The sequence below is a fragment of the Oncorhynchus kisutch genome, unplaced genomic scaffold, assembly GCF_002021735.2.
Source record: "Oncorhynchus kisutch isolate 150728-3 unplaced genomic scaffold, Okis_V2 Okis06b-Okis10b_hom, whole genome shotgun sequence".
NCBI lineage: Eukaryota > Metazoa > Chordata > Actinopteri > Salmoniformes > Salmonidae > Oncorhynchus > Oncorhynchus kisutch.
In genome coordinates, this window is record NW_022261983.1 from 1,798,098 (window position 1) to 1,813,856 (window position 15,759).

The 15,759-nt window shown below is 45.6% G+C and overlaps 1 protein-coding gene across 1 annotated transcript in view; it reads left to right on the forward strand.

Annotated features, from left to right (window-relative positions):
• Nucleotides 1-15,759, forward strand: part of cep112 (centrosomal protein 112) — a 221,621-nt gene that overhangs the window by 116,001 nt on the left and 89,861 nt on the right. Inside the window, exon 20 of the mRNA XM_031814326.1 lies at nucleotides 9,698-9,880. Coding sequence (XP_031670186.1) covers nucleotides 9,698-9,880 — 183 coding nt within the window. The remainder of the gene's footprint in view (nucleotides 1-9,697; nucleotides 9,881-15,759) is intronic.

Consider the following 15,759-nt stretch of genomic DNA (forward strand, 5'->3'; position numbering starts at 1 on the left):
TCTCTCTCTCTCTCTGTCCTCTCTCTCTCTCTCTCTCTCTCTCTCTCTGTGAGTGTTATGTTGGTGTTAAACTGTATCGATAGGGTTGTGTCTAATGTTAAAAGCTTTCACTCCGCTGGATGCTGTGTAAAGAAACGTGTCTGTCCTATTGTGAGTGTAGAATATAAAGACACACAGCACCATGCGGAACAGAAACTGTCGCTGCAGTTCAAAGGATGTTTTCACATAATAACAGCATTCTCTCACCTGTCTGTCACCGAGTAACCTCTCATTACTTTCTCCATAGATTCTCTCGCTCTCTCTGAGCATGGAACATATATTGCTATTGTCATTGAGAATCACAGAGTGATCTTTCTCTCCCTCCTGTAGATGGATAAGGTGGAGGAGGATCTGACCCGCTCCAAGTCCCTAAGAGAGAAACAGGCCAAGGAGTTCTCCTACCAAGTGGAGGAGCTCAAACAGAAATACGAACAGCAGGTCAGTGGGTGAGAGGAGAGAGGGGGACTTGATACTGTTGTGTTTTTGCCCAAAAATGTCTTGTTTAAACTTTAAGCATTTCCTATAATTTTGGGATTCATTCATTGAGTATGTATTTGTGTATTTGAATACGGGGACATTCTGACATCATCCTCTACATGAGCCATCTGTATTGCCTCATCACAAAAGACACAGATGATATTCAACAGATATTTGTGGTCTTAATCAACTATTAAACCCCCAATGGAAAACTCTGATACAATCTGTGTTCGGCTCATACTGTCGTCTTATCTTCCAGCCCCATCAGTTTCCTCTGATTAGAAATCTCCAAACCATTTTCCTTTTCTATTGAAATCTAACTCGCTGATATAAAGTCTACTTTTATGAGGAGGAAATTCAATTAAGCCACTGGAATGTCCATTATCTGGTGGAAATGTTGGGATTGTATGAAGAATTGGAGAAAGCTTGAAGGCATCTAATACAAACCACACCCCTTTTGCTGTTCAGTTTAGCCTCTTTAGAATCATGAAGTTAAAACCTCTACGGGATCGGTGTCCCCCCAGCGGGACGGTTGAGCTAATGTGATTAGAATGACGTTGTAAATAACAAGAACATTTCCCATGACATAGACATGTCTTATATTGGCAGCAGGCTTACATTCTTGTTAATCTAATGACGCTATCCAATTTACAGTAGCTATTACAGTGAACAAATACCATGCTACTTTTTGAGGAGAGTGAAAAAAAATAATAATAATCACAGCAACTGGTTTGATACATTCACCTCTGAAGGTAAATAATGTACTTACATTCAGTAATCTTACTCTGATTTGTCATCCTGAGGGTCCCAGAGATAAAATGTAGCATAGTTTTGTTTGATAAAATAAATTTTTCTATTCAAAAGTAGGAACTGAGTTCTACGTTTTAAACCCCTGCTGTGTCTGCCGCCCCCCATCTAGATGTGTAAAGGTTAGTGTCTTTTCTGTAGGGAAGCTAATTACCATCATTTCTGACCTTTCTGGGAGGGTGTAAACATTTTTTTTTATTACAATATAATTTTTGTATGGTCTCCATAGTTATGTACTTCAAAATGTATCAATTAACCAATTCGGCAAATTTGGGCAGACTTGATACAACATTTTTAACAGAAATGCAATGATTCATTGGATCAGTCTAAAACGCTGTACATACACTGCTGCCATCTAGTGGCCACAATCTAAATTGCGCCTAGACTCCTAGGTGATATATTGACATTTCTCTTGCATATGATGGAACAAAAAAAATGTGGAAGCGCATGTTTTTTTCTTTGCATTCACTTTTACCAGATCTAATGTGTTATATTCTCCAACATTAATTTCACAATTCCACAAACTTCAAAGTGTTTCCTTTCAAATGGTATCAAGAATATGCATATCCTTGCTTCAGGTCCTGAGCTACAGGCAGTTAATTTTGGGTATGTAATTTTAGGTGTAAATTGAAAAAAAGGGTCTGATCCGTTTAACTACCATGCAAAGGGGTGTCATTGGTTGAAACGACTAAACACACAGACCGTTACATGTTTACATAGTATACTGTACACTGAGTGTATAAAACATTAGGAACAGACCTAATATTGAGTTGCACCTCCTTTTGCCCTCAGAACAGCCTCAATTCGTCTGGGCATTGACTCTACAAGGTGTCGAAAGCTTTCCACAGGGATGCTGGTCCCTGTTGACTCCAATGCTTTCCACAATTGTGTCAAGTTGGCTGGATGTCCTTTGGGTGGTGGACCATTCTTGATACACACGGGAAACTGTTGAGTGTGAAAAACCCAGCAGTGTTGCAGTTCTTGACACAAACCGGTGTGCTTGGCTCCTACTACCATATCCTGTTCAAAGGCACTAAATGTGTTGTCTTGCCCATTCACCCTCTGAGTGACACACATACACAATCCATGTGTCAATTTTCCCAAGGCTTAAAAATCCTTCTTTGACCTGCCTCCCCCCTTCATCTACACTGATTGAAGTGGATTTAACAGGTGATATCAATAAGGGATCATAGCTTTCACCTGGATTCACCTGGTCAGTCTATGTCATGGAAAGAGCAGGTGTTTCTAATGTTTTGTACACTAATTGTATGTGGGACATTCTGAAATCCATTTGAGTGAGTTTTTTTTATTATTATATTTTGTCCTTTTTTTATTCCTCTGTATTGCCTCATCACAAAAGACACAGATGATATTCAACAGATATTTGTGGTCTTAATCAACTATTAAACCCCCAATGGAAAACTCTGATTCAATCTGTGTTCGGCTCATACCGTCGTCTTATCTTCCAGCCCCATCAGTTTCCTCTGATTAGAAATCTCCAAACCATTTTCCTTTTCTATTGAAATCTAACTCGCTGATATAAAGTCTACTTTTATGAGGAGGAAATTCAATTAACCCACTGGAATGTCCATTATCTGGTGGAAATGTTGGGATTGTATGAAGAATTGGAGACACCATTCCCCTTAATTGCTGTTCAGTTTAGCCTCTTTGGAGCTGTGAAGTGAACTACCATGCCGAGCGGTGTCATCGGTCACAACGACTAAACACACTGGGACCATTACATGTTTACACAGTATACTGTATATGTAGCCTATGTTTTAACTTGGTGTATGAGTTGAAAAACAGATGTTTTTAATATCACCTTTGTGTCGGCTACTATGTCCAATGAGTAATATTCGGTATTGTTGTGAGCCAACCTCATATCTGTGACACTAGAGAGTCCACTCATTCTCATTGTATCCAGTCACTAACTAGGGTATCATCTGTGATTACAGTGTGTGTCAAAGACATGATTGATTTAAAAAACTCATCTATCTCTCCACCTCCCGCCTAATAACCATCCCGACTCTCATTCCCCACGCGCAGACAGACTAGCGGTGCGTGTCACTCGCTCCAGATGTTTTGGAGTGGAGGATATGAGAGCAATGTTGTGGTGGCAAATAGAGTAATGGGTTTCCGTTTCCGATTTGGTCCGTGGTGGAATGGTCGGTTTGAGGTTGCGCCTTTCCTAATAATCTCTCGATACAGGGGTTATTGAAGTTTGAATATAATCGTATCGTGAATTCTCCTTTTATTTATTTAAATCCACATAAAATGCCCATTAAATTGGAGTTAAAGTGAGGAGCAGAAGTGGAGCTCAGTTGAAGATGTGAAAGTGTTTTCACAAAACATTGTAGTATTGACAATTGCGTTTCAGTCCTACCATTAAGTAGTTTGTTGTCAAAAGCAAGTTTTTATCCTAGTTGTAATTTTCCATTGTTTGTGTGTCAGTGTTGCTGAATCTGAAACATCTGAAAATGTTTACCGGGATGTAAATATCATAATCCCTTTTAAATGCAGAACAGTATGTATGTGACAGAAGGGGTCAAGGACAATTACCAGAGTTCTGAAAATATTCAAGTGAAGATAATCAACACTAACCAAGGGAAGGAAATGGATCTATTTCATACTATAAGCATTTGGCGTCATTTTCTTCAGCGATACACCGAGAGAAACATCTCTCTGTCCCAGTACATCAGCCCTCTGTGCTAATGCCACATTTGGTGTCACTCATCGGTGACGTCCACCTCAGAGATAAAGAGAGCAGAAGAGTGGAGAGAGAGAGATTCGGAGCGTATAGAAAGAGTCTCGTGTCTGTCTGATGTGTATTTTCCAATTGCGTGTTCCCTTGTAGTGAGATTGGTGTCTCGGGGTCACCAGGTCAAGTTTGCCCATTGAACCAATCACAAAGGGACATTCCACTGAGGTCACATCAGTGAGAGTTTTAAAAGAGGCTCCATGTATAGAGGAGTTGTTTCCCTCTGACCTCTGACCTCCAGGTCATTAGGACGTCACGCCGGCCCTTCACAGCCCTGCTCCTTGACGTTGAACTGACGTAGGGAGGTCATAAGGCTGTTATAGATGGTGTCGTAACCCCCGACCCCATGGAAACCCCTAATCTGTCCTGCTCCTCAGATATTTGGTGACAACAAATGACACAAAGTCTAGGTCTAGTAAACGCATCCACACACCGAAACGCTCATAGACACAGAAACGCTAACACGTACACACACAGGGCACACTTCTACACTCCCCACTGTGAATAATCGAGTTCTTCCCTGTCCCCTTCTCGTCACCCTGCTGAGGCCAGACAGTTCTCCCTCTCCCCTTCTCGTCACCCTGCTGAGGCCAAGCAGTTCTCCCTCTCCCCTTCTCGTCACCCTGCTGAGGCCAAACAGTTCTTCTCTCTCCCCTTCTCGTCACCCTGCTGAGGCCAGACAGTTCTCCCTCTCCCCTTCTCGTCACCCTGCTGAGGCCAGACAGTTCTTCCCTCTCCCCTTCTCGTCACCCTGCTGATGCCAGACAGTTCTCCTTCTCCCCTTCTCGTCACTCTGCTGAGGCCAGACAGTTCTTCCCTCTCCCCTTCTCGTAACCCTGCTGAGGCCAGACAGTTCTCCCTCTCCCCTTCTCATCACCCTGTTGGGCCAGACAGTTCTCCCTTTCCCCTTCTCGTCACCCTGCTGAGGCCAGACAGTTCTCCCTCTCCCCTTCTCGTCACCCTGCTGAGGCCAGACAGTTCTCCCTCTCCCCTTCTCGTCACCCTGCTGAGGCCAGACAGTTCTTCCCTCTCCCCTTCTCGTCACCCTGCTGAGGCCAGACAGTTCTCCCTCTCCCCTTCTCGTCACCCTGCTGAGGCCAGACAGTTCTTCCCTCTCCCCTTCTCGTCACCCTGCTGAGGCCAGACAGTTCTCCCTCTCCCCTTCTCGTCACCCTGCTGAGGCCAAGCAGTTCTCCCTCTCCCCTTCTCGTCACCCTGCTGAGGCCAAACAGTTCTTCTCTCTCCCCTTCTCGTCACCCTGCTGAGGCCAGACAGTTCTCCCTCTCCCCTTCTCGTCACCCTGCTGAGGCCAGACAGTTCTTCCCTCTCCCCTTCTCGTCACCCTGCTGATGCCAGACAGTTCTCCTTCTCCCGTTCTCGTCACTCTGCTGAGGCCAGACAGTTCTTCCCTCTCCCCTTCTCGTCACCCTGCTGAGGCCAGACAGTTCTCCCTCTCCCCTTCTCATCACCCTGTTGGGCCAGACAGTTCTCCCTTTCCCCTTCTCGTCACCCTGCTGAGGCCAGACAGTTCTCCCTCTCCCCTTCTCGTCACCCTGCTGAGGCCAGACAGTTCTCCCTCTCCCCTTCTCGTCACCCTGCTGAGGCCAGACAGTTCTTCCCTCTCCCCTTCTCGTCACCCTGCTGAGGCCAGACAGTTCTCCCTCTCCCCTTCTCGTCACCCTGCTGAGACCAGACAGTTCTCCCTCTCCCCTTCTCGTCACCCTGCTGAGGCCAGACAGTTCTCCCTTTCCCCTTCTCGTCACCCTGCTGAGACCAGACAGTTCTTCCCTCTCCCCTTCTCGTCACCCTGCTGAGGCCAGACAGTTCTCCCTCTCCCCTTCTCATCACCCTGTTGGGCCAGACAGTTCTCCCTTTCCCCTTCTCGTCACCCTGCTGAGGCCAGACAGTTCTCCCTCTCCCCTTCTCGTCACCCTGCTGAGGCCAGACAGTTCTCCCTCTCCCCTTCTCGTCACCCTGCTGAGGCCAGACAGTTCTTCCCTCTCCCCTTCTCGTCACCCTGCTGAGGCCAGACAGTTCTCCCTCTCCCCTTCTCGTCACCCTGCTGAGGCCAGACAGTTCTTCCCTCTCCCCTTCTCGTCACCCTGCTGAGGCCAGACAGTTCTCCCTCTCCCCTTCTCGTCACCCTGCTGAGGCCAAGCAGTTCTCCCTCTCCCCTTCTCGTCACCCTGCTGAGGCCAAACAGTTCTTCTCTCTCCCCTTCTCGTCACCCTGCTGAGGCCAGACAGTTCTCCCTCTCCCCTTCTCGTCACCCTGCTGAGGCCAGACAGTTCTTCCCTCTCCCCTTCTCGTCACCCTGCTGATGCCAGACAGTTCTCCTTCTCCCGTTCTCGTCACTCTGCTGAGGCCAGACAGTTCTTCCCTCTCCCCTTCTCGTCACCCTGCTGAGGCCAGACAGTTCTCCCTCTCCCCTTCTCATCACCCTGTTGGGCCAGACAGTTCTCCCTTTCCCCTTCTCGTCACCCTGCTGAGGCCAGACAGTTGTCCCTCTCCCCTTCTCGTCACCCTGCTGAGGCCAGACAGTTCTCCCTTTCCCCTTCTCGTCACCCTGCTGAGACCAGACAGTTCTCCCTTTCCCCTTCTCGTCACCCTGCTGAGGCCAGACAGTTCTCCCTCTCCTCCTCGCTGAGGTTTGGGGTAACCCTCCTGGGGCAACAGTAGCAGTGTCCCGTTACCGCACTGTCTCTCTCCCAATTCTCATTCTGTACAGTCCTGTCACACACCCCCTAGTCCTCTGTTAGCAGCTCTACTGTGCCACTACACCCAGGCCCATCTCAATGACAGGAGCCACTCAGTGACAGGATGCAGGCTGTTTTGTAACACCGTCTCTCTAGACTCACTCAGTGACAGGACGCAGGCTGTTTTGTAACACCGTCTCTCTAGACTCACTCAGTGACAGGATGCACACTGTGCTGTAACACCGTCTCTCTAGACTCACTCAGTGACAGGATGCACACTGTGCTGTAACACCGTCTCTCTAGACTCACTCAGTGACAGGACACACACTGTGCTGTAACACTGGCTCTCTCTAGACTCACTCAGTGACAGGACACACACTGTGCTGTAACACCGTCTCTCTAGACTCACTCAGTGACAGGACGCAGGCTGTGCTGTAACACCGTCTCTCGAGACTCACTCAGTGACAGGATGCACACTGTGCTGTAACACCGTCTCTCTAGACTCACTCAGTGACAGGACACACACTGTGTAGTTGTTCTCCCAGGCCCTCTCCTGCTGTGTCGTGGCCACACCGGCCCCTTTAAGAGCCTCAGCACCCAGAAGCCCTTTCTTCAGCAAGTCTGTGACGTATCTAGGATGTTTGTGTGTCTCCATAATCCCTCGCTCTCTCCCTCTCTCTTTCTCTCTCTCTATCTTTTTTTCTCTCTCTCCTCCTCCTCTGCCTCCTTTCGTTATGTTACTTGTTTGAAAACAGATCTAGCTTGGCCTTCCTGTCCACCTCCAAACCCCCCCCTCTCTCAAAATCAAAACCCTGAAATGAAATCAGGACGGTCACACGAAACAGTAAGCCAACGCTTCCCCACTTGTCTCTCCTGTCGTCGGGTGTCACGCTGTTGTTGTAGTTTTGCGTAGGAATTAGCCGCCTATCAGTCAGCCCATCAGACTCTGACATGCTGTGGAGATATGAATCAGGATCTGTGGCGTGATTCTGCATGACTGTGAAATCCAGTTGCTGGATATGATTGGGTCTCTATTATATTACTGAATGAATTATATTATAGTGAATGGAATTGAATTACAGAGCAGATGTCATGTATTAACTCTGTGGGAGCAGCAAAGCCGAACATCTCCAATGACAATAACATGGAGATGGCCAGGCCGGTCTCACACAATGCTTTGTTTGTGTTTGTGGTCAACTGTCTAAGAGGATTTTGCTCTAGAAATGAGCTGTGGGATGTCTTTCTGAAAACTACTGTTTATGTCCCAAGTGTGTGTGTATGTGTGTTTATTAGTGTGTGTTTAGTAGTGTATGTGTGTGTGTGTGTTTTGGTATAATGTATACATACTAACTAATTCCTTACAAATGTAGATGTGCGACAGCAATAGAAGAAACACAGAGAAACTCCAGGTAAAACATTGTATTCAGTCATCCCTCCCTTTACAGTTTTCACATCTACCTAAATGCAAGTAGTGGGGAAACCCTGAAATCCTGCGTGGCTAATAGAAGTGTCTTTTGTGGCCTTCACTGAGTGAGGAATCCAGCCTCCTGTCGATATACCCATTCATCACCAGAATAGCATTAGTCTAAGCGTAAGCAGTGTCTGGAGCTTGGGGCTAAACCTGTGGGCTAAACCTGTGGGCTAAAACTGTGGGCTAAACCTGTGGGCTGGGACTAGGGCTCTGTCTGTCTGTCCTATCTGTCTGTCCTATCTGTGGCAGGCCCAGGTAGGGTGCCGGGGGAGCACAATGTGTGGAGGATTAGCTTCAGAGCTGGGCCCCAGCCCAGGGCCCCTGCTGGCCTTTCACAGCCCCGGCAGGGGAGCACACCGTGGGGATGGGACAGGGTCATGGGTACCCCGCCTTGGGGGTGTGAGAGCAGAGAGAGCGGAGCCTGGGAAAAAAGCAGACACTGGCGGTGCTTGGGCTTTAGCGTTCTCAGCACTCCACCACCAGGCTTTACCTCACAGCAGGTGACTTGTCTCAGATCCGCAGCGCTAGGCTAGCAGAGCTAACTCTGCAGAGTGGAGCTGTCTGTGGACACTGGGATAGCCTAGCTCAACTGACTGACAGCATGGTATGTTTGTAAAGGGGTTCTTTCTTTTGAAGGATTCTTTTGTATTTTTCCCGTCTCTTTTTCTTTTAGGTTTTCTGTTAATTCCATCAGACGATGACTCACTGTCTCAGTGTGTCGGTTGGGGCAGCATTTCTGTTGGTCTGCTTGTGGGAAGCTTTTTGTTATTTTGTCCTCTAAATACTCTCTCGTTGTCAGCGTAGACCTGTACAGCTACGATCATTTGGTGGCGAAAGGCAACCAAATTTGAAAGCAAACACTGATTTGATTCTTCTGCAGCAGTCTGTCGGACTCTGAATGAATACGATGACAGGTTGAAGGAACGTGTTCCATCTCCTCTCCGCTTTTTGTAGATTTCTCCCCTCCGAAGTTTGTTCCTTGTCTTCCTTCTCCTCACGTCCTCTGAGTGGGGCGTAGTATAATGATGATAGGCATCGCCCTTAATAAGCCCATTTCCCCACGCTGTGAGACTCATAGCATGGGGCGAGGGTAGCTCGTCTAGTAGCCAGATGGCTAACCCCTCACAGACTCTCTGCATAGACAGCCCAAGCTAACTGCTCATTTATATGCCGATAGGAGAGGGGCGACAGGAGTCCGATTTGGAGAAAGAGAGCGAGCGATAGTGGGATGGAAACAGTGTGAGGTAATAATGATGTAAAGAATTGCATTATGTCGTGGAGTCATCGAGTCGTGAGGCAAGAGACAAACTTTCTCTTTTTTTTGGTCCTGTCCTTTGTGCAACGGCGGGGCGCATTGGAGTATGAGGAGGGATGATGGACAAATTGTCATGACGACAGGGCTGGGGCTGATTGTAGTCTTCTTCCTCTCACCTCCTGTTGTCCAATCAGATGTGCGAGCAGCGTGCAGGGCAGGAGCAGGAGAGGATGCGTCTACAGCAGCATTACAGCACGGAGAGGGACAATCTGGTCCAGCAGCGCCAGCGGGAGGTGGGCACCATGGAGAGGGAGGCGCGGGCCGCCCTGCACCAGCACCAGCACCAGACCCAGGAGTGGAGGCAACACGACGCCCAGGTAGGAGGTCTCACTACTCTCCTCTGGTCTGCACCGCTCTCCCGCAGTTTCTGTCCTGGTCACCATTTTGTTTAGCCATTAACGTTCTGTGGTGCTGGGCTTTCAAAACGCTGCGAGTAGTACTTTCTCACCTGCTGCTAGGTGCGATTTCTGAGCAGAATTTGTTTTGTAGGGGTGCAGGTGTGTGTGAGCGGAAAGGAAAGAATCTCGAATTCTTATTTAAATCCTAAATTATTTTATTTGCGAAATAAAATAGGAAGGACCGTTGTTGTTGTAGGAAGGACTGCAAATGAATGGAAAAGTTAAATGCCGATTAAACCGAAATAAATTAATATTATCACACAGTGCTAACTTCTAATGCGGTTCTGTATTTCTTTCCTGGTTTCGCGGCAGGGTTCCGTGCTAGAAGTGAAAAGACTTGAAACGCCTGGAAACCACAGGTTGCCAGATAAAGGAAAGGAAGGCTCTTGGTCGCTGTGCAGAACCTCTGGCCTTTTATTCCCCAAACCCTGGGTTGCATTTCTCTCCTTTCTTTCCCTGGTTCACCGGGGTCGGTATCAGCCGTGTATCAGCCGCATACGGCGAGGGCCCCGTAATCCCCCTACGGAGGAACAGGCTGTACATGGCATTCTCCCCTCACCGCAGGTAGCCATCTCCCTCCCATAAGCACCAGTTACTTTCCCATTACAACAACACACTACCGCTACAATGGCTATATGACATTTGGCGCTATATTGATGGAGTCCCCAATCCCCAAGCCTATTTAACACTTGTGATTCCAGCAGGTTTTCTCTCCTTGCAGCCCTGCTCCACTCTCTTCCCTCCATCTCCCCTCTCCTCGCCCTTCTCCTGCCTGGCTAGCATGGAGACGCTGTGGGAAGCCATTTGACAGAGCAGCCCCCGTCCGGGGATGTATTTGACTCCTCAAGCCTCCAGATGAAATGTAGAATGTCAGCATGGCGAGGGCTTGTTTATTGGCTCCTGGCTGGAGACTAGGGGTCCAGCCGTGCACATTCAGTATTTTTTGACATTTGGACAAACGGCGACTCTCAAATGTTTTTGCAGCAAACGGCGGGCACAGATGGTTCCCAGGTTACACAACTGTGTACGAACAACAGAACCAAATGGAATTTCACCGTTAAGATTATTATTCTTTTTAAGAAGTAGGTCTAGTATGAATTAGTATAGGCCTAGATTTAAAAGCATTTAGACTTAAATGGGGAATAAAATAAATATATTGTCTTTACTATTTGACATGGGTCATAAATGAATTCATAGAAATATGATTAGAACTATAGAAAGATGGTATTTAATCTGTAGCATTTCAAGGTCAAACAGTCAAATGTTTTAGAAACATTGTTATTTGATGTTCATCCGCTCCATACATTTGACAGTAAGACAGGGTTATGTGTACAGTACGCACTGTTCTATATGGCAGAGGTGACAGCTTTCTATATGGCCTGCTCCTTTCAGTGGAAGAAAACATCTCCTCTTCCTCCACACACATACACACATACACAGCTACCTCTTCCCTGAACACACTCTCTCAACTATGATTTGAGGTATCTGTTGGCATCCACTCTACTATTCTGGTTAGTCTGTCTGTCTCTGCCATGGCCATCGCTCGACCATACGATTATGTGGAGCCACAACGAGCCACAACGCACCTCAAAATCTCCCCTCCCCCAATGAAAAATAAATCAAACCAAAGTTCTCTCTGTGGTTCAGGTTCTTGGAGAGCAGCAGTTGGGCTCCAGAATGTACGTATGTTATTTGTATTTATTTATTGAACCCTTATTTTACCAGGTAAGTTGACTGAGAGCACATTCTCATTTACGGTAAGGACCTGGGGAATAGTTACAGGGGACAGGAGGGGGGATGAATGAGCCAATTAGAAAGATTATTTTTTTAACATCACTTTAGGTCCCATATTATGAAGGAGGTTTGCATTACCATAGACGTTTACACCTTTGAAACTCTGTCATACAGATGGAAATAAACAACCTCCACAGAATCTGAAAAGTCCTGAGAGTTTTGAAAGAGGAATGTGGAAAAGCAGAGTATTTTGTTGAAGCATCCAGAAAATATGAACGCTTTCTGAAACTGGCAAGCATAGCTTAAATGCACTACTTAATTCCTACTACTTAGTACTTTTCACTATTGTGAGGCTTAAGTGGTATTCAACATTCCATCAGACGACTCACCCACACTATCTTGTGTGTGAGGAAGACAGACAATGGAATCTGTCCCGATGTGACTGCCAGGATTTGGGAATCAACTCCTGGCGAGGTGATTGGATCCAGGCCCTGCTTTCCCACTCTTCCTTCTCTTCCTGGAATCTCTGGAAGGATTGTGTTGCTCACTTACTCTCTCTCTTCCTGACTATGGAAAGCTGGCAGAGGGAGCGGATGTCAGCCACACGTCGTGAGGATGAGTAATCCCGACTCATCCCCTTCACATGGTAGGATGAGTCTAATAAATAGGCTGGCCTCCACCCCACCCAACCAGTTGGGAAGGACAACAAATGAGTCGTGGTCAACATGGAGGAGGAGGAGATGCAGGAGGAAGAGGAGAAGGAGATGCAGCAGGAGGTGGTGGAGCACAAGAGTTCTCTGTCCTGGCCTCATCACCATTTGTTGTTATCCAGGATACTCTGCTGGAGCCCCTTCCCTGACCAACTGTCTGTGTTACCCTGCTAAATAAAGGCCTAGAGTCTGGACAAGGAGAGCTCAATTAAAGAGATCAATTAAAGAAACATTGCAGAAGTGGAGAAAGTCAAAGTTGTACGTCCATTATGATATTCTGAGAGAGCAACTTGAAATATATAACAAGGCAATTAGAAATGCCAGATGGATTAATTTTTCTAACTTGATCACAATTAATCTGAATTAATCCAGAGTGCTCTTCTCCACCATTGATGCCCTGATAAATCCTACCCCCTCAAATCTATGTGAATTTTCCCCCAACATCTAAATGTGATACGTTTGCGGAGATAAAATCAGTCAAGTAAGACCTGATGATAGGTTTTGTGCCCTAGCCTACCACGTAAAGGCACTATGGACATGCATTATGTTGTCATCGAGTCACATTTAGTATTTTCCAATCTATAGAACACTATTTTACATACAGCAGGTTTTTAAAGGACCAAAGAGTTTGGTCTGCATCGTTTTTAGTGATATCACAACTTAAGCCTTCTACCTGCCTTCTGGATGCTATCCCCACCACCTTCTTCAAAACTGGTTTTAATTGCATATCTGAAGAAGTGCGAACTATTGTTAATCACTTCCTGTTCACAGACACTATCTCCACTGTGCCAAAAACTGCTGTGTGGAAACCGCTTCTGAAGAAGTCATGTCAATTCTGCGGCTCCTAGTAATTTTCGCCAAATCTCCAACCTTCCATTCTGAAACAACATTCAGGAGAAATTCGTTTTCAAACAGCAAAATATTTTTTGGGTGCCAACTGTGTTTTAAAAAATATATAATGTGTTTTTTGTGCCCACCACAGCACAGAGACAGCCTTAAAGTGGTAAAGGATCTTAGCGCCAACACAGATGCCAAACAGCTCTCTGTCCTTCAGTTTATATATGTTACCCCATGGCAGCGTTATCAGAACGCACAGCATTGATTTTCACTGCTACGCAGACGATTCACCGGTTTTAATGTCTCTGCACTAGCTGTCTGGAGTTTCATTTTAAGATTCTCCTATTGGTTTTTAAATCAATCCACGATTGTGCCCCTCAATACATGTCAGACATGCTTTTAAGTTAGTAGGTTCCTCAGAGTGAGTTTGCCGATCGGCATCTCAAAACCTCGATGAGCCAATGTTTTGGATGAAATCATCAGCAAAATGAACAGTTGCATGCAACTTCCATACACCATCGCACAACCGGTTGAAGTGGAGAGGTTTCTTTGCTATCAATGGGTTCCCAAATACGAATGGATCAATGGACAGCACCCACATGGCCATAAAAGCACCATCCCAAAAGGAACTCAACTAGTGGACAGAAAAGGCTTCCACTCACTTAATATGGAGGTTATGTGATGTGCAAAAGATGCTGCTGCATGTGGTGGCCAGGTGGAACACAACTCATTCATTCTGCAGAACAGCAATGTTGGCCTATACACCTACAGGATGGAACTGTTGAGGATGGCTTATTGGTGACTGATTTCTACTCATTTGAAATATATTTGCTATTGCAGGCCGTCATTGTAAATAAGAATTTGTTCTTAACTGACTTCACTAGTTAAATAAAGGTTATTATAAAAAACATTTATTTTAAAAAAATCAATCAACTTGAATTGTCCTGCAACTTGAAATGAGCTTTGTGCAGTGACCGTACTGTTTAAATGAGCTTTGTGCAGTGACAGTACTGTTTAAATGAGCTTTGTGCAGTGACAGTACTGTTTAAATGAGCTTTGTGCAGTGACAGTACTGTTTAAATGAGCTTTGTGTAGTGACAGTGGCTTTTAAATGAGCTTTGTGTCGTGACAGTGCCATTTAAATGAGCTTTGTGCAGTGACAGTGCCGTTTAAATGAGCGTTGTGCAGTGACACTGCCATTTAAATGAGCTTTGTGCAGTGACAGTACTGTTACAATTAGCTTTGTGCAGTGATAGTACTGTTTAAATGAGCTTTGTGCAGTGACAGTACTGTTACAATTAGCTTTGTGCAGTGACAGTACTGTTTAAATGAGCTTTGTGCAGTGACAGTACTGTTACAATTAGCTTTGTGCAGTGACAGTACTGTTTAAATGAGCTTTGTGCAGTGACAGTACTGTTACAATTAGCTTTGTGCAGTGACAGTACTGTTTAAATGAGCTTTGTGCAGTGACAGTGCTATTTAAATGAGGTTTGTGCAGTGACAGTGCTATTTAAATTAGCTTTGTGCAGTGACCATACTGTTTAATTTAGCTTTGTGCAATGACAGTGGCATTTAAATGAGCTTTGTGCAGTGACAGTACTGTTTAATTTAGGTTTGTGCAGTGACAGGACTGTTACAATTAGCTTTGTGCAGTGACAGTGGCATTTAAATGAGCTTTGTGCAGTGACAGTACTGTTTTAAATTAGCTTTGTGCAGTGACAGTACTGTTTTAAATTAGCTTTGTGCAGTGACAGTACTGTTTAATTTAGCTTTGTGCAGTGACAGTACTGTTACAATTAGCTTTGTGCAGTGACAGTGGCGTTTAAATGAGCTTTGTGCAGTGACATTACTGTTTTAAATGAGCTTTGTGCAGTGACAGTACTGTTTAAATGAGCTTTGTGCAGTGACAGTACTGTTTAAATGAGCTTTGTGCAGTGACAGTACTGTTTAAATGAGCTTTGTGTAGTGACAGTGGCTTTTAAATGAGCTTTGTGCAGTGACAGTACTGTTTAAATTACCTTTGTGCAGTGACAGTGCTGTTTAAATGAGCTTTGTGCTGTGACAGTACAGTTTTAAATTACCTTTGTGCAGTGACAGTACTGTTACAATTAGCTTTGTGCAGTGACAGTACTGTTTAAATGAGCTTTGTGCAGTGACAGTACTGTTACAATTAGCTTTGTGCAGTGACAGTACTGTTTAAATGAGCTTTGTGCAGTGACAGTACTGTTACAATTAGCTTTGTGCCGTGACAGTACTGTTTAAATGAGCTTTGTGCAGTGACAGTGCTATTTAAATGAGCTTTGTGCAGTGACAGTGCTATTTAAATTAGCTTTGTGCAGTGACCATACTGTTTAATTTAGCTTTGTGCAATGACAGTGGCGTTTAAATGAGCTTTGTGCAGTGACAGTACTGTTTAATTTAGCTTTGTGCAGTGACAGTACTGTTACAATTAGCTTTGTGCAGTGACAGTGGCGTTTAAATGAGCTTTGTGCAGTGACAGTACTGTTTTAAATGAGC